This window comes from Pelobates fuscus, chromosome 4 (genome assembly GCF_036172605.1).
Source record: "Pelobates fuscus isolate aPelFus1 chromosome 4, aPelFus1.pri, whole genome shotgun sequence".
In the NCBI taxonomy this organism is placed as follows: domain Eukaryota; kingdom Metazoa; phylum Chordata; class Amphibia; order Anura; family Pelobatidae; genus Pelobates; species Pelobates fuscus.
The window spans coordinates 6,896,254-6,922,265 of NC_086320.1; the positions used below are offsets into that span (position 1 = coordinate 6,896,254).

At 44.5% G+C, this 26,012-nt stretch overlaps 1 protein-coding gene across 2 annotated transcripts in view; it reads left to right on the plus strand.

Moving 5' to 3' along the window:
- LOC134608260 (microtubule-actin cross-linking factor 1, isoforms 6/7-like) overlaps positions 1 to 26,012 on the plus strand; it is a 236,079-nt gene that overhangs the window by 89,353 nt on the left and 120,714 nt on the right. For both annotated transcript variants that reach the window (XM_063450947.1, XM_063450948.1), the window contains 2 exons: positions 3,611 to 3,682; positions 11,965 to 12,129. In XM_063450947.1, coding sequence (XP_063307017.1) covers positions 3,611 to 3,682; positions 11,965 to 12,129 — 237 coding nt within the window. The remainder of the gene's footprint in view (positions 1 to 3,610; positions 3,683 to 11,964; positions 12,130 to 26,012) is intronic.

Below are 26,012 nucleotides of genomic sequence, written 5' to 3' on the forward strand. Positions count from 1 at the left end.
CGGAACCATGTGGGCAGGGTTAATAACGTGTGCCGCTGCTTTGTTAGGTATAGGATTACCCGCTATTTCTGTGGGTATGACCGGGGCTGCTACAACGAGAGGCACCGTTGGCTCTATGGTGGAGCTGCGTGCTTCCAGCCTTTCCAGTCTGTCGTTGACCTTCCCCATAGAAGAAATCAGGGAGGCAACCATAGCATGGAGGGTCGGGTCTTGGGAGCTACTAGTGCCTTCCCCCGCGTCCGTACTAAGGGTGTTTGTTCTAAGCAGTTTGAACAGTTCTGCTTTCCTGGCCGTGGCTGGGAAAGGGATACTGCGTTTGCGCAACTCCGCCGTGATGCGAGGGATAGTCCACGATCTGATGGACGAGGGATTTCCTATGTCGTCCTTACGTGTCGGGGTATGTGACCTAGCCGGGGTGCTAGGGATTGACATGTCATCACCATCGCCTGGGAGCAGAGACATACTGAAAGTAATAATAGGCATTGTTGGTGGTTTGTTGGCGAATAGCCGGTAGCTAGCTAGTGCCAGATGGCGAAAAATTAAATCTAGGCTTCGTGGCAGGTGAGGCCCTGATAGTGCCAAGTGGCTAGAGAGGCTCTATCTATGATTTGGCGCGAGGGGTATGGTAACCTGCCCAGTGAAACGGGATGTTGCCTCTCCAATGGTAAGTAGCGAGGAAAGGGGGGGGGGGGTTGGTAGTGACAGGTGTCGCCCTCTCTATATAATTGCGAGGCGGCTAACTATGATTTGGCCCGAGGGGCGTAAATGTACCTCGAAGTGGAGGATGGGAGTTGGCCTTGCGGACCTCTGATTAAGGGGCAGGGAATTAACTGACAAGGCCTTGTAGAACAGAAAAGCGTGTGACCAACATACCTGCAGAAAACTGAGCACCGGTTCTGTGTAAGAGATTCGGGTGTCTCTTGAGTAGGGGGTTTTAGTTTAGGTGGACCGTCCAAGGTTTATGCGGATTCCTGGGGGCATGAGAATTTTGATCATGTACTCTCATAAGGAACTTAAATAAAATAGGCGTAGTATCGTTCCCCCCCACCCCCCCCCAACGTACATCACGTATGGCTTAAGACTTAACATCACTATTCTACTTGCAGAATAATTCTTAATATACCTTAAAACCAATCAGTAACCATATATGACAAGAATTTATTTTTTTAAACAAACAAATCATACATTATATTTAAATGTTTATATAACTTTATCCAGCATCTTATTATCAATATATGCGTAAGACCTAGATGGTTTATAAATCTATAATATCACTTCATGTATGTTAATACTAATACCACCTATACATATAACAGTTGAAACTCTTATTGCTTATTTAACTGCATAACAAATGATGGTGGCTGGCTGAACTAAGGGTCAACCAGCAGCAAGATTATAAATATATATATATATAACTTATGTAACTGTAAATATAATACCACATATATAAAGCAGTTGTGACCATATTGCTTCTTATGTATAAGCAATGGCAGTACCCCCCTATGTGTGTGGTCGGCGGGAACAGGGACCCCTAACGTTATAGGGGTCTGGTTGAGCCTGTTCCCGTCCGGCAGTAAGGAGATTGCCGGTCTTCCCCCCCCCCCTTTCCCCACACTCATAACACCCCCGGCGGCCGAAAAACAGAGACTCCTATGCGGTAGTGGAGTCTCTGTAATGTGTGCCCGTGTGTGAGCTTCGCTTACCGCACCGGACCGGGTAGGTGAGTAGGGCTGGAAACCGCCGTTCGTACCGGAATAGGAGCCGGTGGTCGGCGCGTGACGTCAGAGGAGGGCGCCGCGTCTCGCCGGAAATGACGAATCAACCAGGAAGTCGGGAGCAACGGAGGCCTGCGAGTAACAGGCTATTCGTCTAGACCAACGAAGGTAAGTGAAGGAAGGGGGGAGTCCCTTATGTAGGTCTATAGCCCCTCCCACAAATACAGGCCCTGCCTTCCAACATGAGGTATATATTATATGAGGTATATATTATATGTGGTAAATATTATATGAGGTATATATTATATGAGGTATATATTGTATGTGGTAAATATTATATGAGGTATATATTATATGAGGTATATATCATATGAGGTATAGATTATATGAGGTATATATTATATGTGGTAAATATTATATGAGGTATAGATTATATGAGGTATATATTGTATATATTATATGTGGTATATATTATATGTGGTATATATTATATGAGGTATATATTGTATGAGGTATATATTATATGTGGTAAATATTATATGAGGTATATATTATATGAGGTATATATCATATGAGGTATATATTATATGTGGTAAATATTATATGAGGTATATATTATATGAGGTATATATTATATGTGGTAAATATTATATGAGGTATATATTATATGAGGTATACATTATATGTGGTAATATTATATGAGGTATATATTATATGAGGTAAATATTTATTGCTTCCCGACATGTGGGTGGTCTAGTGACTGTGGCTTCGTTCCATATCTGCTGTCCTCCAGGTAGTTAATGCTGTTGTTGAGTCTGACAGCCAGAAGCCCAAAGTTCTTTCTGTCAGAATCCTACTAATGCCGTTCTGTGGAAGTATCTTCAGTGTAACAGCAAGAGGATAGTCCTGGCTCTACGCAAAGTCACTGCAATCCAGAACTGTACTACTGGGAGAGAGCCAGGACAAATTGAACAGGGATGGGAGGAAGATGTTCCCCTGCCAGACATGTGGAGCTATAGCCCCGTTAGTCCAGCTATGGTGCCACCATTGGTTTTAGCACATAATGTCAGTAGTAACACATAGATATGGTATTAGAGAGTAGTAGTAGTACATTTGATCTATTCCTGCTTTTTGGGGTGGTTTCCTTTCTGGTAATTTCTTTAGATTTTTTAGATGTGTGGAGATTGGGGCCAATTTTAAGGGGTGCCCTGGTTATAACGAAGTTCTTTGTCTAGGAGGTGGTGGGGCCTATATTTATCTATCAGCCAGTAAGGTTGACCGACGTGCATTTGGGAGTTTTGGAAGCAATATGAAATCCACGTTCAGTCCAGATTTATGGACCTTGGCTGGTGTAACACATAGGAATAATTTGTAGTCTCCTTGTGATTCACTGTTACCTCTGGATGCTGGAATAACCGTGATTATCTCTTCTAAATGTTGTGACGCTATAATATTCTAACACTTTATTTTATGACATCACCGTCACTACAAATGGCACTCATCTTGATGTCTTATCTGTCTCCATCATTCCCAGCGTTTAGTTTAATCTAACTGATTTGTGGAAATATAAAACAGTACAACCAATTAATCGAAATAAACCAACAGACTAAATGTATGGAAGTTACAATAAAATGTGTTGTGAATATTTGTGTTACTGGGCACGGTCCGTTACCCGGTTCCAGTCTCGTAATTTTGAATTCTGCAGCCAGTGACTCATTCGAGATGCTCCTGAGATACTGTGAGCTATTACATTGTTTTAGTCTTCGCTATGCATCGCAAACCATTTACTTTTTGCAGTTAATGATGATGTTACTGGTTTATGCATGTTTGAATACCCACAGATTACATTACTGTACTCTGAGGTTCTGTGTAATGTACACACGTTATCTTTGCAGGTCCAGTCCAGTAGGGAAGTACAAACGGAATCCCAGTACCGAATGGGCCAGTGGGACGCCTTCAGAAAAACAGTATGTATGTTTGTTATATGGCACTGACAAAAGCTTTAGAGTAGATTGACTCCGGTAATATGATGATGTAATCATGTTGGATCCAAGCTTGCCCCCAATCTGAGTGGCAATGATTCATTTGAAAAACCATTAGAATTGTATGAAATGGAAAAGTATTGGGATATTCTATATTATCCATCAACAAAAATCCTCAGATTGTCTTACAAACCGAATTGGCGTGTTACTAGTGTTGCCATATCGGACATCGATTTACAACGTGAATACAATCTGTATATCCAGTAAGTGTGGAATTACTTGAATCCAGCAGCCCTAAATTATAAATATTTTAAAATGTTATATTTCAAACATATAATAATGTTAACAGTAATAATAAAACAGTAATGTACATCAATTCACCAGTACAGGACACCGTGTAAGTAAGTGGAACAAAAGTAAAAAAGAATTAGGGATTTTTAATTGAGAGAGATTAAAGGGACATTATAGTCACCTGAACAACTTTAGCTTAATGAAGCAGTTTTGGTGTATAGAACATGCCCCTGCAGCCTCACTGCTCAATCTTCTGCCATTTAGGAGTTAAATCCCTTTGTTTATGAACCCTAGTCACACCTCCCTGCATGTGACTTGCACAGCCTTCCATAAACACTTCCTGTAAAGAGAGCCCTATTTAGGCTTTCTTTATTGCAAGTTCTGTTTAATTAAGATTTTCTTATCCCCTGCTATGTTAATGGCTTGCTAGACCCTGCAAGAGCCTCCTGTATGTGATTAAAGTTATATTAACAGAGCAAGATATAAAATAGTTTAAAGGATCACTATAGGGTCAGGAACACAGACATGTATTCCTTACCCTATAGTGTTAAAACCACCATCTAGCCCCCCATGGCCCCTCATGCCTCCATAAATAGAGCAAATTATTACTGTATTCAAGACAGAAGCTGTAGATCTACATGCTGTTTGCCTCAAAAAAACAAGCAGTCTGCTGATAGCCTGATCCAATCACAATGCTTCCCCATAGGATTGGCTGAGACTGACAAAGAGTCAGATCAGGGGCAGAGCCAGCATGATTCAAACACAGCCCTGGCCAATCAGCATCTCCTCATAGAGATGAATTGAATCAGTGAATCTCTATGAGGAAAGTTCAGTGTCTGCATGCAGAGGGAGGACATACTGAATGTTTGGATGCATTTTAGGCAGCCATGACCCAGGAAGGATCTCTAACAGCCATCTGAGGAGAGGCCAGTGAAGTTATCCCTAGGGCTGTAATGTAAACACTGCATTTTCTCTGAAAAGACAGTGCTTACAGCAAAAAGCCTGAAGGAATTGAGTATACTCACCAGAACAAATTCAATAAGCTGTAGTTGTTCTGGTGACTATAGTGTCCCTTTAAGGTAAATTACATCTGATTGAAAATTAAACCAGTTTTTTTTTTTTCATGCAGGCTCTGTCAATCACAGCCAGGGAAGGTGTGACTAGGGCGGCATAAACAGAAACAAAGTGATTTAACTCCTTAATGGCAGAGGATTGAGCAGTAAAACCTGAGAGGCATGATCTATACACTAAAACTGCTTCATTAAGCTAAAGCTGTCTGGGTGACTATAGTGTTCTTTTAACATTAAAGCTAATGAGCCATGCAAAAAGGCTCATAATATACCTTGTTCATGCCTGTTTGCTATTTTGTTCAGTAGATTGCATTCCTCTCCTATTTTAACATTGTTCTGTTCAACTACCGAACAACCGCACGATCCAGAGACCACCCTGGAGCTTGTTAACACCTATTAACACCTCGGAACGGTTCTCACCACAGTGTTTTAATTGTTCGTCTGGGTGGCCGCAATTCCTATGGACAACCACGAGGTGGTGGCCATCTTGTTCGTATGAACGCAGGCAGCGGTGTTTGGGCATGAATCTCCTGGAATTAAAATCGGACACAGAAACTCCCGAACACCGCTGGACTTCCATCGCCACCTGCATTCAGTTCTATACAATTTAGAAGGGCACTGTTCAGTGAAATCGTTCGTCTGGATGAGGGGAATAAGCTCCAGGGTAAGAACATTGACTATAGTCGGTAGTTTGTTCGTTTTCCAAACTACCGAACTAGACCAGCCGCAAGCCCTGATTCTCTAGAACTGTTTTGGGTATGGGACCATTCGTGCGGTCGGTCAAAAATAAGACTTTCAGGAAATTCCTGAACTGATCTGGGTGATTTTTAGATATGTTGGTCAACCAGATTAGGGCTAACAGGGAATTTGTTTTTTGTTTTTTATAAAAATTTGTGTTTTTCTGCCAGGAGATAACTGAGTTAGTACAGTCCATGACTCAATTATCTAAATATGTATGGGAGTGTCCTGGATCTGAGAGCCAATGTGGTTGTGTAATTGTTTATACTGTGGTTTACTCTCAGGTCCAGGGGGGAGTGCCCCTTGCATGGGGACTTGCACATAAGGCCAGTTGTGGCTCCCATTAAACGTGTTCCTGCTTACCCTCATCATAGAGCCTCGTCTCATGTGTGGGGGAAATGGCTGTATCTACCCTGGGGATTGCTATATCACTATCCTCCCCTGGGTTATAATCACTTGCTCTTGTAAGAGCAGCCTGCTACACTCTCTGGAGTAGGAGAGGTCTGCCCACTGTAAGCTGGATCCTGGTCTTGGGTCCAGGGTGGGTGGAGGACGGCGAGACTCCAGCAAAGTTGTAACGCTGGAAGTGGGGACTTCGGTGCTGATGGAGTCTGGTAGAGTGCTTGGAGTCCTTGGTGAGCATTTGGGGCATCCGGTCGGGGTGCCAGGTGGTTCGTCACAGTGACTAAAGATGTTTCGAACTCTACATCCCTGGGTCAAATGGAGCAATCTTGGAACCTCGTTTAGCATTAAAACATGAAAAATGGTTTAAAGCTGAACTGAAGGTTGGAGTCAGGGGAGTCTATATCCACTGCAGTGTCAGTGAGATTAAGTAGTTACGTGTCAACAATGTCTCTTTAATACTGTCATTCCAGGCAAATCCTTGTATATGCACAGAACCCAACAGTGCATATGCGAAGGTAGTGGGAACTTTGTAGTGGGAACCCATTACATCCTAAATAATGAGACTCAAAACACATTTGGTGACCAACAGACCACAGCTTTATTAACTTAACAACAGATGTTATTAACATCAACTCAAACATATTAATATAATATAAAACCAACTTTCAACAGTACAAACTTGCCAACCTATCTCAACAACCTGGGCGTCTGTCCTCCCCCCTCATCCTAACCACCAAATTGCCTCAAACCTGACCTTACATTAACGTAATGCTAACCACCAGCTGGCCTTTGGCTCAATGGGTACTCAAGTTTGGGAGGGATCAGCCGTGAACATCCATTGTCCCATGGACCACTGGTCCAACCCTAGTTCACAAGGACCTTTTTCTACTCGCTGTGACAAGAGACAAGAATTAGAACATAAAATAAACAAACAACATCCACAAGGGAGGGAGGACGGGAAGCTGTTACCAAGCCAGAAAAATGATGATGTCTGATTGCCTGGGAAAGTGGCCTCCTATTTATATGATAACACCCTTCTATTTCACTTTCTATGCTCCTCCTCACTCTCACAAGTCCCTGTTCTGTCTAGGCCCTACCTGCCCCTTCAGGGTCCTGTTTGTTCGAGTAGAACGCTGGCTCCAGCCCGCCATCCCCAAAGCTGAATTTTATTCAGTGTTTAAGAGGCCCCACTTGAGAACTGACCATGTGCCTTATTTAAAGGAGTACTTATTTTAGAGAGGCGTATGACAGTATTGGCCTAGTTTTACTATTACAAACGTTTTGGTAAGTTCAGATGTGAAATGTCAAGCAAGTCTCAACTGCACATGAGATACAACGATTTACACATGTTTAAAGTTCTCCCTAAAGCTAAGAGTAATCCAGATATGGACCTCTTGCTATCTACGCCTATAGGGGTTGGAGCTGACCTTTACTAATGCTGAGTCTCTTAAAGGGTTGCTGTCAGTATTTCAGATAGAAACATAGAATGTGACGGCAGATAAGAACCATTCGGCCCATCTAATCTGCCCAATATTTTGAAATATTTTCATTAGACATGTTCAATTCGCTTCGGTCCGAATATGAATTCGGACGAATTTCGGAAAATTCGGACATTCAGGTACTTCCGAATGTCCGAATTGCCAAAGTGCCAAATTGCCGAGGTCCCGAAGTTCCGAAATTACTGAATTTCCGAAGTGCCGAAGTTCCGAAGTTGCCGAAGTTCCAAAATGTCAAAGTGCCGAAGTTCCGAAGCACAGTATTGCCTAAGTACTTATATACTTACCCAGTGAAAGAAGAAGAATGTTACATTGTAAACAATTTTAAATAAAAAGTATACAAACATACCCAGGATTCAGCTGTAAGCACTTGCAACCCTTACAACAATCAAGTAACATACATTCATATAAAATGTAAGTTACTTGGCCAGTCAATGTAATGACAGGAATGAATAAGTAGATAACTCCCTAATTCCCACGGTATTAGGGAGCTATCTACTAAAAGGCTGAAAGACCTAAATTGGTCTTTCAGCCAAATTTACTAATACTAAGTAAAGATTACTTAGTATTAGTAAATTATGCCCCTACTCGCTATACCGCGAGTAGGGGCATATCTATTAAACAGTGAGCAGCCTGTGGCTGCTCACTGTAAAAAAAATTAAAAAAAATAAGGTCCCCCTCCCGAGCCCCTCCCGGCCCGCACCCCTGAGCGGCGGGTGGGGGCCCTCATGTAAAATAATGGGGGAGGACATATTGTCCTCCTCCCGGGCCCCCACCCCTGAGCGGCGGGTGGGAGCCCTAAATCAGAATAAGGTGGGGGACCTAATGTCCTCCCCCCTGGCCCCCACCCCAGAGCCCTGACCCCTGAGCCCTAATGTAAAATAGTGGGGGGCCTATTGTCCTCCCCCCGGGCCCCCACCCCTGAGCTGTGGGTGGGGGCCCTAAATCAGAATAAGGGGGGGGCCTAATGTCCTCCCCCCTGGCCCCCACCCCCTGGCCCCACACCTGCTCTGACAGGTAAATGAAGAGACTGACAGGTAAATCTCTACATTTACCTGTCACAGCACTCTGATTGGTTGGTTTGAAATCCACCAATCAGAGTGCTCTGTGTAATTTTACACAGCGTGGAAAAGTTATTTGGGATTTTCCCATGCTGTGTAATTTGACTCATAACTCTCTGATTGGTGCATTAAGTAACCAATCAGAGAGTTATGAGTCAAATTACACATTGTGGGAAAATTCAAACTAACCAATCAGAGTGCTGTGAGCCTAATCGCAGGGCTTACCTGTCAGTCTCTTCATTTACCTGTCAGAGCACTCTGATTGGATGGCTTAAACCCACCAATCAGAGGGCTCTGAGCCTAATCACAGGGCGGGGCAAGGCTTTATAAGCACTTTTTATTTATTTATTTTTAAACAGTGAGCAGTCACAGGCTGCTCACTGTTTACTAGACATGCCCCTACTCGCGGTATAGCGAGTAGGGGCAAAATGTACTAATACTAAGTAATTTTTACTTAGTATTAGTAAATTTGGCTGAAAGACCAATTTAGCTCTTTCAGCCTTTTGGTAGATAACTCCCTAATACCAAGCGGCTGCAAGAGAAGTCCCGAGGTGCCAAAGTCCCGAAATTCCGAAGTGCCGAAGTTGCAGAATTTCCGAAGTGTCGAAATTCCGAAGTGCTGAAGTGCCGAATTTCCGAAGTGTTGAAGTGCCGAAGTTCCGAAGTGCTGAAGTGCCGAAGTTCCGAAGTTGCCGAAGTTCCGAAGTCTTGAAGTGCCGAATTGCCGAAGTCCCGAATTTCCGAACCAAACCGAAAATTTTCCCCATGCACATGCCTAAGTTTCATTAGTCCCTGGCCTTATCTTATAGTTAGGATAGCCTTATGCCTATCCCACGCATGCTTAAACTCCTTTACTGTGTTAACCTCTACCACTTCAGCTGGGAGGCTATTCCATGCATCCACTACCCTCTCAGTAAAGTAATACTTTCTGATATTGTTTTTAAACCTTTGTCCCTCTAATTTAAGACTATGTCCTCTTGTTGTGGTAGTTTTTCTTCTTTTAAATATAGTCTCCTCCTTTACTGTGTTGATTCCCTTTATGTATTTAAATGTTTCTATCATATCCCCCCTGTCTCGTCTTTCCTCCAAGCTATACACGTTAAGATCCATTAACCTTTCCTGGTAAGTTTTATCCTGCAATCCATGAACCAGTTTAGTAGCCCTTCTCTGAACTTTCTCTAAAGTATCAATATCCTTCTGGAGATACGGTCTCCAGTATTGTGTACAATACTCCAAGTGAGGTCTCACCAGTGTTCTGTACAATGGCATGAGCACTTCCCTCTTTCTACTGCTAATACCTCTAGCGATACTACCAAGCATTCTGCTAGCCTTTCCTGCTGCTCTATTACATTGTCTGCCTACCTTTAAGTCATCTGAAATAATTACTCCTAAATCCCTTTCCTCAGATGTTGAGGTTAGTAGGGTATCAAATATCCTATACTCTTATCTTGCACTTATCCATATTAAATGTCAGTTGCCACAGCTCTAACCATTTTTCTAGTTTACCTAAATCATTTGGCTTATCCCTCCTGGAACATCAACCCTGTTACATATCTTAGAATCATCAGCAAAAAGACACACCTTACCATCACGACCTTCTGCAATATCGCAAATAAAAATATTAAAGAGAATGGGTCCAAGTACAGATCCCTGAGGTACCCCACTGGTGACAAGCCCAAGCTTCGAATATACTCCATTGACTACAACCCTCTGTTGCCTGTCATTTAGCCACTGCCTTACCAATTCAACGCAATTGGAATCCAAACTCAAAGATTGCAGTTTATTGATGAGCCTTCTATGTGCAACAGTGTCAAAAGCCTTACTGAAATCTAGGTAAGCAATGTCTACTGCACCACCCTGATCTATTATTTTAGTTACCAATCAAAAAATCAATACGATTAGTTTGGCATGATCTCCCTGAAGTAAACCCATGTTGTCTCTGATCTTGAAATCCATGTGATTTTAGATGTTCAACAATCCTATCCTTTAACATGGTTTCCATCACTTTCCCCACTACTGAAGTAAGGCTTACTGGCCTATAGTTGTGGGACTCCTCCCTACTACCTTTCTTGTGAATGGGCACAACATTCGCTAACTTCCAATCTTCGGGGACTACTCCTGTTAACAATGATTGGTTAAATAAATCTGTTAATGGTTTTGCCATTAGGTCCCATTGACTTATTTGTCTTTAATTTTGACAGTTGAAATAAAACCTCCCCCTCTGTAAACTCACGTGTACCAAATGACTCATTTATCCCTTTTCCTAACTGCGGTCCCTTTCCTTCATTTTCATCTGTAAATACTGAACAAAAATATTCATTGAGGCAATAAGCTAGACCTTTATCCTCTGCTACATACCTTCCTTCTTTTGTTTTTAATCTAACTAATCCTTGTTTTTCTTTCCTTTTCTCATTTATGTATCTAAACAATGTTTTATCCCCCTGTTTTACTGACTGTGCTATTTTCTCTTCTATGTGTGCTCTGGAGGTTCTTATAACTTGCTTAGCCTCTTTCTGCCTAGTCTTATAGATCATTCTGTCTTCCTCACTCTGTTTTTTTTTAATAATTACTAAATGCTAACTTTTATACTATGTTGGCCACATCTGCAGAGTACCACAGTGGTTTCTTACATTTTTTGTTTTTACTGACAAGCTTAATGCAATTTTCTGTTGCTTTCAGTATTGCAATTTTTAAATAATCCCCCTTCGTTGTCATTTTAGCTATTTCCTCAATTAGTAGATTATCTAACTCTTCTATTTGTCCTGGGGGCCTATAAATCACACCTACACAAGTTACTGTGTGATTACCAAATTCTAACGTAACTCAAACGGACTCTATGTTCACCTCACTAACTTTTATTATGTTCGATTTTATGCTATCCTTCACATACAGGACCACCCGATAGTTTATGTGAGGTGAGACTGACACGCTCAGGGTATAGGTTCCCTCGGTGCATGCCCCTCTCAGAGAGGAAGTAAAGAATACAAGCAAAATTACCCCAACACCATTTATACATTTATACATCACGGCTTATATATATATATATATATATATATATATATATATATATACTGCATAGCACCAAGTTAAAATCACTCTTTAGATCTGCTATCCTCCCTTGTCCACTAGATCTAGAACTGACACCCATTGTGGTCCCCATAAAGTTGTGTAGATCGTTCATCATGGTGCTTGTGCTGTCTTTGCAGGTTGCTCAGGGTGCCCTGACATTGCCAGACTGGCAGAGCTCTGAGCCACCTGAAACCATTGAGGCAGTCCTGAACTGGCTGTCAGAAATGGAGGAGCTCACCGAGGCCCAGAAACCTCCCTCCGGTGAGGTGAAGGTGATCAAGGCTCAGCTTCAAGAGCAGAAGGTGAGTAAAAACTGTTCCTCAATTAGCAAAGGAATACATACTGATGAAAAACAGTCCTACATATCTTTTACATGGCACCAACATAAGCAGCAGAGCGCATATACAAAATCTGGGTTGTGCCGGGATACTACGTAGGTGTAATAGAAAGTATGCCTGTGCCGGGATACTATGTAGGTAAAATAGAAAGTCTGGGTGTGCCAGGATACTATGTAGGTAAAATAGAAAGTCTGGCTGTGCCGGGATGCTATGTAGGTAAAATAGAAAGTCTGGGTGTGCCAGGATACTATGTAGGTGTAATAGAAGGTCTGGCTGTGCCGGGATGCTATGTAGGTGTAATAGAAAGTCTGGCTGTTCCGGGATGCTATGTAGGTGTAATAGAAAGTCTGGCTGTGCCGGGATGCTATGTAGGTGTAATAGAAAGTCTGGCTGTGCCGGGATGCTATGTAGGTAAAATAGAAAGTCTGGGTGTGCCAGGATACTATGTAGGTGTAATAGAAGGTCTGGCTGTGCCGGGATGCTATGTAGGTATAATAGAAAGTCTGGCTGTTCCGGGATGCTATGTAGGTGTAATAGAAAGTTTGGCTGGGCCGGGATGCTATGTAGGTATAATAGAAAGTCTGGCTGTTCCGGGATGCTATGTAGGTGTAATAGAAAGTCTGTCTCTCCCGGGATGCTATGTAGGTGTAATAGAAAGTTTGGCTGTGCCGGGATGCTATGTAGGTGTAATAGAAAGTCTGGCGGTGCCGGGATGCTATGTAGGTGTAATAGAAAGTCTGGCGGTGCCGGTATGCTATGTAGGTGTAATAGAAAGTTTGGCTGTTCCGGGATGCTATGTAGGTGTAATAGAAAGTCTGGCTGTGCCGGGATGCTATGTAGGTGTACTAGAAAGTCTGGCTGTGCCGGGATGCTATGTAGGTGAAATAGAAAGTTTGGCTGTGCCGGGATGCTATGTAGGTGTAATAGAAAGTCTGGCTGTGCCGGGATGCTATGTAGGTGTAATAGAAAGTCTGGCTGTGCCGGGATGCTATGTAGGTGTACTAGAAAGTCTGGCTGTGCCGGGATGCTATGTAGGTGTGATAGAAAGTCTGGCTGTGCCGGGATGCTATGTAGGTGTAATAGAAAGTCTGTCTGTGCCATGATGCTATTTAGGTGTAATAGAAAGTCTGTCTGTCCCGGGATGCTATGTAGGTGTAATAGAAAGTCTGTCTGTGCCGGGATGCTATGTAGGTGTAATAGAAAGTCTGGCTTTTCCAGGATGCTATGTGGGTGTAATAGAAAGTCTGGCTGTGCCGGGATGCTATGTAGGTGTAATAGAAAGTCTGGCTGTGCCGGGATGCTATGTAGGTGTACTAGAAAGTCTGGCTGTGCCGGGATGCTATGTAGGTGTAATAGAAAGTCTGGCTGGGCCGGGATGCTATGTAGGTGTAATAGAAAGTCTGGCTGTTCCGGTATGCTATGTAGGTGTAATAGAAAGTCTGGCTGTGCCGGGATGCTATGTAGGTGTAATAGAAAGTCTGGCTGGGCCAGAATGCTATGTAGGTGTAATAGAAAGTCTGGCTGTGCCATGATGCTATGTAGGTGTAATAGAAAGTCTGGCTGTGCCGGGATGCTATGTAGGTGTAATAGAAAGTCTGGCTGTGCCGGGATGCTATGTAGGTGTAATAGAAAGTCTGGCTGTGCCAGGATGCTATGTAGGTGTAATAGAAAGTCTGGCTGTTCCAGGATACTATGTAGGTGTAATAGAAAGTCTGGCGGTGCCGGGATGCTATGTAGGTGTAATAGAAAGTTTGGCTGTTCCGGGATGCTATGAAGGTGTAATAGAAAGTCTGGCGGTGCCGGGATGCTATGTAGGTGTAATAGAAAGTTTGGCTGTTCCGGGATGCTATGTAGGTGTAATAGAAAGTATGCCTGTGCCGGGATACTATGTAGGTAAAATAGAAAGTCTGGGTGTGCCAGGATACTATGTAGGTAAAATAGAAAGTCTGGCTGTGCCGGGATGCTATGTAGGTAAAATAGAAAGTCTGGGTGTGCCAGGATACTATGTAGGTGTAATAGAAGGTCTGGCTGTGCCGGGATGCTATGTAGGTGTAATAGAAAGTCTGGCTGTTCCGGGATGCTATGTAGGTGTAATAGAAAGTCTGGCTGTGCCGGGATGCTATGTAGGTAAAATAGAAAGTCTGGGTGTGCCAGGATACTATGTAGGTGTAATAGAAGGTCTGGCTGTGCCGGGATGCTATGTAGGTATAATAGAAAGTCTGGCTGTTCCGGGATGCTATGTAGGTGTAATAGAAAGTTTGGCTGGGCCGGGATGCTATGTAGGTATAATAGAAAGTCTGGCTGTTCCGGGATGCTATGTAGGTGTAATAGAAAGTCTGTCTCTCCCGGGATGCTATGTAGGTGTAATAGAAAGTTTGACTGTGCCGGGATGCTATGTAGGTGTAATAGAAAGTCTGGCGGTGCCGGGATGCTATGTAGGTGTAATAGAAAGTCTGGCGGTGCCGGTATGCTATGTAGGTGTAATAGAAAGTTTGGCTGTTCCGGGATGCTATGTAGGTGTAATAGAAAGTCTGGCTGTGCCGGGATGCTATGTAGGTGTACTAGAAAGTCTGGCTGTGCCGGGATGCTATGTAGGTGAAATAGAAAGTTTGGCTGTGCCGGGATGCTATGTAGGTGTAATAGAAAGTCTGGCTGTGCCGGGATGCTATGTAGGTGTAATAGAAAGTCTGGCTGTGCCGGGATGCTATGTAGGTGTACTAGAAAGTCTGGCTGTGCCGGGATGCTATGTAGGTGTGATAGAAAGTCTGGCTGTGCCGGGATGCTATGTAGGTGTAATAGAAAGTCTGTCTGTGCCATGATGCTATGTAGGTGTAATAGAAAGTCTGTCTGTCCCGGGATGCTATGCAGGTGTAATAGAAAGTCTGTCTGTGCCAGGATGCTATGTAGGTGTAATAGAAAGTCTGGCTTTTCCAGGATGCTATGTGGGTGTAATAGAAAGTCTGGCTGTGCCGGGATGCTATGTAGGTGTAATAGAAAGTCTGGCTGTGCCGGGATGCTATGTAGGTGTACTAGAAAGTCTGGCTGTGCCGGGATGCTATGTAGGTGTAATAGAAAGTCTGGCTGTACCGGGATGCTATGTAGGTGTAATAGAAAGTCTGTCTGTGCCGGGATGCTATGTAGGTGTAATAGAAAGTCTGGCTGTGCCGGGATGCTATGTAGGTGTAATAGAAAGTCTGGCTGTGCCGGGATGCTATGTAGGTGTAATAGAAAGTCTGGCTGTGCCGGTATGCTATGTAGGTGTAATAGAAAGTCTGGCTGTGCCGGGATGCTATGTAGGTGTAATAGAAAGTCTGGCTGTGCCGGGATGCTATGTAGGTGAAATAGAAAGTTTGGCTGTGCCGGGATGCTATGTAGGTGTAATAGAAAGTCTGGCTGTGCCGGGATGCTATGTAGGTGTACTAGAAAGTCTGGCTGTGCCGGGATGCTATGTAGGTGTAATAGAAAGTCTGGCTGTGCCGGGATGCTATGTAGGTGTAATAGAAAGTCTGTCTGGGCCGGGATGCTATGTAGGTGTAATAGAAAGTCTGGCTGTGCCGAGATGCTATGTAGGTGTAATAGAAAGTCTGGCTGTTCCGGGATGCTATGTAGGTGTAATAGAAAGTCTGGCTGTTCCGGTATGCTATGTAGGTGTAATAGAAAGTATGGCTGTGCCGAGATGCTATGTAGGTGTAATAGAAAGTCTGGCTGTGCCGGGATGCTATGTAGGTGTAATAGAAAGTCTGGCTGTGCCGGGATGCTATGTAGGTGTAATAGAAAGTCTGGCTGTGTCAGAATGCTATGTAGGTGTAATAGAAAGTCTGGCTGTGCCGGGATGCTATGTAGGTGTAATAGAAAGTTTGGCTGTACCGGGATGCTATGTAGGTGTAATAGAAAGTCTGTCTGTGCCGGGATGCTATGTAGGTGTAATAGAAAGTCTGGCTGTTCCGGGATGCTATGTAGGTGTAATAGAAAGTTTGGCTGTGTCAGAATGCTATGTAGGTGTAATAGAAAGTCTGGCTGGGCCGGGATGCTATGTAGGTGTAATAGAAAGTCTGGCTGTGCCGGTATGCTATGTAGGTGTAATAGAAAGTCTGGCTGTTCCGGGATGCTATGTAGGTGTAATAGAAAGTTTGGCTGTGTCAGAATGCTATGTAGGTGTAATAGAAAGTTTGGCTGTGCCGGGATGCTATGTAGGTGTAATAGAAAGTCTGGCTGTGCCGGGATGCTATGTAGGTGTAATAGAAAGTCTGGCTGTGCCGGTATGCTATGTAGGTGTAATAGAAAGTCTGGCTGTTCCAGGATGCTATGTAGGTGTAATAGAAAGTTTGGCTGTGTCAGAATGCTATGTAGGTGTAATAGAAAGTTTGGCTGTGCCGGGATGCTATGTAGGTGTAATAGAAAGTCTGGCTGTGCCGGGATGCTATGTAGGTGTAATAGAAAGTCTGGCTGGGCCGGGATGCTATGTAGGTGTAATAGAAAGTCTGGCTGTGCCGGTATGCTATGTAGGTGTAATAGAAAGTCTGGCTGTTCCGGGATGCTATGTAGGTGTAATAGAAAGTTTGGCTGTGTCAGAATGCTATGTAGGTGTAATAGAAAGTTTGGCTGTGTCAGAATGCTATGTAGGTGTAATAGAAAGTCTGGCTGGGCCGGGATGCTATGTAGGTGTAATAGAAAGTCTGGCTGTGCCGGTATGCTATGTAGGTGTAATAGAAAGTCTGGCTGTTCCGGGATGCTATGTAGGTGTAATAGAAAGTTTGGCTGTGTCAGAATGCTATGTAGGTGTAATAGAAAGTTTGGCTGTGCCGGGATGCTATGTAGGTGTAATAGAAAGTCTGGCTGTGCCGGTATGCTATGTAGGTGTAATAGGAAGTCTGGCTGTGCCGGGATGCTATGTAGGTGTAATAGAAAGTCTGGCTGTGCCGGTATGCTATGTAGGTGTAATAGAAAGTCTGGCTGTGCCGGGATGCTATGTAGGTGTAATAGAAAGTCTGGCTGTGCCGGTATGCTATGTAGGTGTAATAGAAAGTCTGGCTGTGCCGGTATGCTATGTAGGTGTAATAGAAAGTTTAGCTGTTCCGGGATGCTATGTAGGTGTAATAGAAAGTTTGGCTGTGCCGGGATGCTATGTAGGTGTAATAGAAAGTCTGGCTGTGCCGGGATGCTATGTAGGTGTAATAGAAAGTTTGGCTGTGCCGGGATGCTATGTAGGTGTAATAGAAAGTTTGGCTGTGCCATGATGCTATGTAGTTGTAATAGAAAGTCTGGCTGTGCCGAGATGCTATGTAGGTGTAATAGAAAGTTTGGCTGTGCCGGGATGCTATGTAGGTATAATAGAAAGTCTGGCTGTGCCGGGATGCTATGTAGGTGTAATAGAAAGTCTGGCTGTGCCGGCATGCTATGTAGGTATAATAGAAAGTCTGGCTGTGTCAGAATGCTATATAGGTGTAATAGAAAGTCTGGCTGTGCCGGGATGCTATGTAGGTGTAATAGAAAGTCTGGCTGTGCCGGGATGCTATGTAGGTGTACTAGAAAGTCTGGCTGTGCCGGGATGCTATGTAGGTGTAATAGAAAGTCTGGCTGGGCCGGGATGCTATGTAGGTGTAATAGAAAGTCTGGCTGTTCCGGTATGCTATGTAGATGTAATAGAAAGTCTGGCTGTGCCGGGATGCTATGTAGGTGTAATAGAAAGTCTGGCTGGGCCAGAATGCTATGTAGGTGTAATAGAAAGTCTGGCTGTGCCATGATGCTATGTAGGTGTAATAGAAAGTCTGGCTGTGCCGGGATGCTATGTAGGTGTATTAGAAAGTCTGGCTGTGCCGGGATGCTATGTAGGTGTAATAGAAAGTCTGGCTGTGCCAGGATGCTATGTAGGTGTAATAGAAAGTCTGTCTGTGCCGGGATGCTATGTAGGTGTAATAGAAAGTTTGGCTGTACCGGGATGCTATGTAGGTGTATTAGAAAGTCTGGCTGTGCCGGGATGCTATGTAGGTGTAATAGAAAGTCTGGCTGTGCCGGGATGCTATGTAGGTGTAATAGAAAGTCTGGCTGTGCCGGGATGCTATGTAGGTGTAATAGAAAGTCTGGCTGTTCCAGGATGCTATGTAGGTGTAATAGAAAGTCTGGCTGTGCCGGGATGCTATGTAGGTGTAATAGAAAGTTTGGCTGTGCCGGGATGCTATGTAGGTGTAATAGAAAGTCTGGCTGTGCCGGGATGCTATGTAGGTGTAATAGAAAGTCTGGCTGTGCCGGGATGCTATGTAGGTGTAATAGAAAGTCTGGCTGTTCCAGGATGCTATGTAGGTGTAATAGAAAGTTTGGCTGTGCCGGGATGCTATGTAGGTGTAATAGAAAGTTTGGCTGTGCCGGGATGCTATGTAGGTGTAATAGAAAGTCTGGCTGTGCCGGGATGCTATGTAGGTGTAATAGAAAGTCTGTCTGTGCCATGATGCTATGTAGGTGTAATAGAAAGTCTGGCTGTGCCGGGATGCTATGTAGGTGTAATAGAAAGTCTGGCTGTGCCGGGATGCTATGTAGGTGTAATAGAAAGTCTGGCTGTGCCAGGATGCTATGTAGGTGTAATAGAAAGTCTGGCTGTGCCGGGATGCTATGTAGGTGTAATAGAAAGTTTGGCTGTACCGGGATGCTATGTAGGTGTAATAGAAAGTCTGGCTGTGCCGGGATGCTATGTAGGTGTAATAGAAAGTCTGGCTGTGCCGGGATGCTATGTAGGTGTAATAGAAAGTCTGGCTGTGCCGGGATGCTATGTAGGTGTAATAGAAAGTCTGGCTGTGCCGGTATGCTATGTAGGTGTAATAGAAAGTCTGGCTGTGCCGGGATGCTATGTAGGTGTAATAGAAAGTCTGGCTGTGCCGGGATGCTATGTAGGTGAAATAGAAAGTTTGGCTGTGCCGGGATGCTATGTAGGTGTAATAGAAAGTCTGGCTGTGCCGGGATGCTATGTAGGTGTACTAGAAAGTCTGGCTGTGCCGGGATGCTATGTAGGTGTAATAGAAAGTCTGGCTGTGCCGGGATGCTATGTAGGTGTAATAGAAAGTCTGTCTGGGCCGGGATGCTATGTAGGTGTAATAGAAAGTATGGCTGTGCCGAGATGCTATGTAGGTGTAATAGAAAGTCTGGCTGTTCCGGGATGCTATGTAGGTGTAATAGAAAGTCTGGCTGTTCCGGTATGCTATGTAGGTGTAATAGAAAGTATGGCTGTGCCGAGATGCTATGTAGGTGTAATAGAAAGTCTGGCTGTGCCGGGATGCTATGTAGGTGTAATAGAAAGTCTGGCTGTGCCGGGATGCTATGTAGGTGTAATAGAAAGTCTGGCTGTGTCAGAATGCTATGTAGGTGTAATAGAAAGTCTGGCTGTGCCGGGATGCTATGTAGGTGTAATAGAAAGTTTGGCTGTACCGGGATGCTATGTAGGTGTAATAGAAAGTCTGTCTGTGCCGGGATGCTATGTAGGTGTAATAGAAAGTCTGGCTGTTCCGGGATGCTATGTAGGTGTAATAGAAAGTTTGGCTGTGTCAGAATGCTATGTAGGTGTAATAGAAAGTCTGGCTGGGCCGGGATGCTATGTAGGTGTAATAGAAAGTCTGGCTGTGCCGGTATGCTATGTAGGTGTAATAGAAAGTCTGGCTGTTCCGGGATGCTATGTAGGTGTAATAGAAAGTTTGGCTGTGTCAGAATGCTATGTAGGTGTAATAGAAAGTTTGGCTGTGCCGGGATGCTATGTAGGTGTAATAGAAAGTCTGGCTGTGCCGGGATGCTATGTAGGTGTAATAGAAAGTCTGGCTGTGCCGGTATGCTATGTAGGTGTAATAGAAAGTCTGTCTGTGCCGGGATGCTATGTAGGTGTACTAGAAAGTCTGGCTGTGCCGGTATGCTATGTAGGTGTAATAGAAAGTCTGGCTGTGCCGGTATGCTATGTAGGTGTAATAGAAAGTTTGGCTGTTCCGGGATGCTATGTAGGTGTAATAGAAAGTTTGGCTGTGCCGGGATGCTATGTAGGTGTAATAGAAAGTCTGGCTGTGCCGGGATGCTATGTAGGTGTAATAGAAAGTTTGGCTGTGCCGGGATGCTATGTAGGTGTAATAGAAAGTTTGGCTGTGCCATGATGCTATGTAGTTGTAATAGAAAGTCTGGCTGTGCCGAGATGCTATGTAGGTGTAATAGAAAGTTTGGCTGTGCCGGGATGCTATGTAGGTATAATAGAAAGTCTGGCTGTGCCAGGATGCTATGTAGGTGTAATAGAAAGTCTGGCTGTGCCGGTATGCTATGTAGGTGTAATAGAAAGTCTGGCTGTGCCGGGATGCTATGTAGGTGTAATAGAAAGTCTGGCTGTGCCGGGATGCTATGTAGGTGTAATAGAAAGTCTGTCTGTGCCGGGATGCTATGTAGGTGTAATAGAAAGTCTGGCTGTGCCAGGATGCTATGTAGGTGTAATAGAAAGTCTGTCTGTGCCGGGATGCTATGTAGGTGTAATAGAAAGTTTGGCTGTACCGGGATGCTATGTAGGTGTATTAGAAAGTCTGGCTGTGCCGGGATGCTATGTAGGTGTAATAGAAAGTCTGGCTGTGCCGGGATCCTATGTAGGTGTAATAGAAAGTCTGGCTGTGCCGGGATGCTATGTAGGTGTAATAGAAAGTCTGGCTGTTCCAGGATGCTATGTAGGTGTAATAGAAAGTCTGGCTGTGCCGGGATGCTATGTAGGTGTAATAGAAAGTTTGGCTGTGCCGGGATGCTATGTAGGTGTAATAGAAAGTCTGGCTGTGCCGGGATGCTATGTAGGTGTAATAGAAAGTCTGGCTGTGCCGGGATGCTATGTAGGTATAATAGAAAGTCTGGCTGTTCCAGGATGCTATGTAGGTGTAATAGAAAGTTTGGCTGTGCCGGGATGCTATGTAGGTTTAATAGAAAGTTTGGCTGTGCCGGGATGCTATGTAGGTGTAATAGAAAGTCTGGCTGTGCCGGGATGCTATGTAGGTGTAATAGAAAGTCTGTCTGTGCCATGATGCTATGTAGGTGTAATAGAAAGTCTGGCTGTGCCGGGATGCTATGTAGGTGTAATAGAAAGTCTGGCTGTGCCGGGATGCTATGTAGGTGTAATAGAAAGTCTGGCTGTGCCAGGATGCTATGTAGGTGTAATAGAAAGTCTGGCTGTGCCGGGATGCTATGTAGGTGTAATAGAAAGTTTGGCTGTACCGGGATGCTATGTAGGTGTAATAGAAAGTCTGGCTGTGCCGGGGTGCTATGTAGGTGTAATAGAAAGTCTGGCTGTGCCGGGATGCTATGTAGGTGTAATAGAAAGTCTGGCTGTGCCGGGATGCTATGTAGGTGTAATAGAAAGTCTGGCTGTGCCGGTATGCTATGTAGGTGTAATAGAAAGACTGGCTGTGCCGGGATGCTATGTAGGTGTAATAGAAAGTCTGGCTGTGCCGGGATGCTATGTAGGTGAAATAGAAAGTCTGGCTGTGTCAGAATGCTATGTAGGTGTAATAGAAAGTCTGGCTGTGCCGGGATGCTATGTAGGTGTAATAGAAAGTTTGGCTGTACCGGGATGCTATGTAGGTGTAATAGAAAGTCTGTCTGTGCCGGGATGCTATGTAGGTGTAATAGAAAGTCTGGCTGTTCCGGGATGCTATGTAGGTGTAATAGAAAGTTTGGCTGTGTCAGAATGCTATGTAGGTGTAATAGAAAGTCTGGCTGGGCCGGGATGCTATGTAGGTGTAATAGAAAGTCTGGCTGTGCCGGTATGCTATGTAGGTGTAATAGAAAGTCTGGCTTTTCCGGGATGCTATGTAGGTGTAATAGAAAGTTTGGCTGTGTCAGAATGCTATGTAGGTGTAATAGAAAGTTTGGCTGTGCCGGGATGCTATGTAGGTGTAATAGAAAGTCTGGCTGTGCCGGGATGCTATGTAGGTGTAATAGAAAGTCTGGCTGTGCCGGTATGCTATGTAGGTGTAATAGAAAGTCTGGCTGTGCCGGGATGCTATGTAGGTGTACTAGAAAGTCTGGCTGTGCCGGTATGCTATGTAGGTGTAATAGAACGTCTGGCTGTGCCGGTATGCTATGTAGGTGTAATAGAAAGTTTGGCTGTTCCGGGATGCTATGTAGGTGTAATAGAAAGTTTGGCTGTGCCGGGATGCTATGTAGGTGTAATAGAAAGTCTGGCTGTGCCGGGATGCTATGTAGGTGTAATAGAAAGTTTGGCTGTGCCGGGATGCTATGTAGGTGTAATAGAAAGTTTGGCTGTGCCATGATGCTATGTAGTTGTAATAGAAAGTCTGGCTGTGCCGAGATGCTATGTAGGTGTAATAGAAAGTTTGGCTGTGCCGGGATGCTATGTAGGTATAATAGAAAGTCTGGCTGTGCCGGGATGCTATGTAGGTGTAATAGAAAGTCTGGCTGTGCCGGTATGCTATGTAGGTGTAATAGAAAGTCTGGCTGTGCCGGGATGCTATGTAGGTGTAATAGAAAGTCTGGCTGTGCCGGGATGCTATGTAGGTGTAATAGAAAGTCTGGCTGTGCCGGGATGCTATGTAGGTGAAATAGAAAGTTTGGCTGTGCCGGGATGCTATGTAGGTGTAATAGAAAGTCTGGCTGTGCCGGGATGCTATGTAGGTGTACTAGAAAGTCTGGCTGTGCCGGGATGCTATGTAGGTGTAATAGAAAGTCTGGCTGTGCCGGGATGCTATGTAGGTGTAATAGAAAGTCTGGCAGGGCCGGGATGCTATGTAGGTGTAATAGAAAGTCCGTCTGTGCCGAGATGCTATGTAGGTGTAATAGAAAGTCTGGCTGTGCCGGGATGCTATGTAGGTGTACTAGAAAGTCTGGCTGTGCCGGTATGATATGTAGGTGTAATAGAACGTCTGGCTGTGCCGGTATGCTATGTAGGTGTAATAGAAAGTTTGGCTGTTCCGGGATGCTATGTAGGTGTAATAGAAAGTTTGGCTGTGCCGGGATGCTATGTAGGTGTAATAGAAAGTCTGGCTGTGCCGGGATGCTATGTAGGTGTAATAGAAAGTTTGGCTGTGCCGGGATGCTATGTAGGTGTAATAGAAAGTTTGGCTGTGCCATGATGCTATGTAGTTGTAATAGAAAGTCTGGCTGTGCCGAGATGCTATGTAGGTGTAATAGAAAGTTTGGCTGTGCCGGGATGCTATGTAGGTATAATAGAAAGTCTGGCTGTGCCGGGATGCTATGTAGGTGTAATAGAAAGTCTGGCTGTGCCGGTATGCTATGTAGGTGTAATAGAAAGTCTGGCTGTGCCGGGATGCTATGTAGGTGTAATAGAAAGTCTGGCTGTGCCGGGATGCTATGTAGGTGTAATAGAAAGTCTGGCTGTGCCGGGATGCTATGTAGGTGAAATAGAAAGTTTGGCTGTGCCGGGATGCTATGTAGGTGTAATAGAAAGTCTGGCTGTGCCGGGATGCTATGTAGGTGTACTAGAAAGTCTGGCTGTGCCGGGATGCTATGTAGGTGTAATAGAAAGTCTGGCTGTGCCGGGATGCTATGTAGGTGTAATAGAAAGTCTGGCAGGGCCGGGATGCTATGTAGGTGTAATAGAAAGTCCGGCTGTGCCGAGATGCTATGTAGGTGTAATAGAAAGTCTGGCTGTTCCGGGATGCTATGTAGGTGTAATAGAAAGTCTGGCTGTTCCGGTATGCTATGTAGGTGTAATAGAAAGTATGGCTGTGCCGAGATGCTATGTAGGTGTAATAGAAAGTCTGGCTGTGCCGGGATGCTATGTAGGTGTAATAGAAAGTCTGGCTGTGCCGGGATGCTATGTAGGTGTAATAGAAAGTCTGGCTGTGTCAGAATGCTATGTAGGTGTAATAGAAAGTCTGGCTGTGCCGGGATGCTATGTAGGTGTAATAGAAAGTTTGGCTGTACCGGGATGCTATGTAGGTGTAATAGAAAGTCTGTCTGTGCCGGGATGCTATGTAGGTGTAATAGAAAGTCTGGCTGTTCCGGGATGCTATGTAGGTGTAATAGAAAGTTTGGCTGTGTCAGAATGCTATGTAGGTGTAATAGAAAGTCTGGCTGGGCCGGGATGCTATGTAGGTGTAATAGAAAGTCTGGCTGTGCCGGTATGCTATGTAGGTGTAATAGAAAGTCTGGCTGTTCCGGGATGCTATGTAGGTGTAATAGAAAGTTTGGCTGTGTCAGAATGCTATGTAGGTGTAATAGAAAGTTTGGCTGTGCCGGGATGCTATGTAGGTGTAATAGAAAGTCTGGCTGTGCCGGGATGCTATGTAGGTGTAATAGAAAGTCTGGCTGTGCCGGTATGCTATGTAGGTGTAATAGAAAGTCTGTCTGTGCCGGGATGCTATGTAGGTGTACTAGAAAGTCTGGCTGTGCCGGTATGCTATGTAGGTGTAATAGAAAGTCTGGCTTTGCCGGTATGCTATGTAGGTGTAATAGAAAGTTTGGCTGTTCCGGGATGCTATGTAGGTGTAATAGAAAGTTTGGCTGTGCCGGGATGCTATGTAGGTGTAATAGAAAGTCTGGCTGTGCCGGGATGCTATGTAGGTGTAATAGAAAGTTTGGCTGTGCCGGGATGCTATGTAGGTGTAATAGAAAGTTTGGCTGTGCCATGATGCTATGTAGTTGTAATAGAAAGTCTGGCTGTGCCGAGATGCTATGTAGGTGTAATAGAAAGTTTGGCTGTGCCGGGATGCTATGTAGGTATAATAGAAAGTCTGGCTGTGCCAGGATGCTATGTAGGTGTAATAGAAAGTCTGGCTGTGCCGGTATGCTATGTAGGTGTAATAGAAAGTCTGGCTGTGCCGGGATGCTATGTAGGTGTAATAGAAAGTTTGGCTGTGCCGGGATGCTATGTAGGTGTAATAGAAAGTCTGGCTGTGCCGGGATGCTATGTAGGTGTAATAGAAAGTTTGGCTGTGCCGGGATGCTATGTAGGTGTAATAGAAAGTTTGGCTGTGCCATGATGCTATGTAGTTGTAATAGAAAGTCTGGCTGTGCCGAGATGCTATGTAGGTGTAATAGAAAGTTTGGCTGTGCCGGGATGCTATGTAGGTATAATAGAAAGTCTGGCTGTGCCGGGATGCTATGTAGGTGTAATAGAAAGTCTGGCTGTGCCGGTATGCTATGTAGGTGTAATAGAAAGTCTGGCTGTGCCGGGATGCTATGTAGGTGTAATAGAAAGTCTGGCTGTGCCGGGATGCTATGTAGGTGTAATAGAAAGTCTGGCTGTGCCGGGATGCTATGTAGGTGAAATAGAAAGTTTGGCTGTGCCGGGATGCTATGTAGGTGTAATAGAAAGTCTGGCTGTGCCGGGATGCTATGTAGGTGTACTAGAAAGTCTGGCTGTGCCGGGATGCTATGTAGGTGTAATAGAAAGTCTGGCTGTGCCGGGATGCTATGTAGGTGTAATAGAAAGTCTGGCAGGGCCGGGATGCTATGTAGGTGTAATAGAAAGTCCGGCTGTGCCGAGATGCTATGTAGGTGTAATAGAAAGTCTGGCTGTTCCGGGATGCTATGTAGGTGTAATAGAAAGTCTGGCTGTTCCGGTATGCTATGTAGGTGTAATAGAAAGTATGGCTGTGCCGAGATGCTATGTAGGTGTAATAGAAAGTCTGGCTGTGCCGGGATGCTATGTAGGTGTAATAGAAAGTCTGGCTGTGCCGGGATGCTATGTAGGTGTAATAGAAAGTCTGGCTGTGTCAGAATGCTATGTAGGTGTAATAGAAAGTCTGGCTGTGCCGGGATGCTATGTAGGTGTAATAGAAAGTTTGGCTGTACCGGGATGCTATGTAGGTGTAATAGAAAGTCTGTCTGTGCCGGGATGCTATGTAGGTGTAATAGAAAGTCTGGCT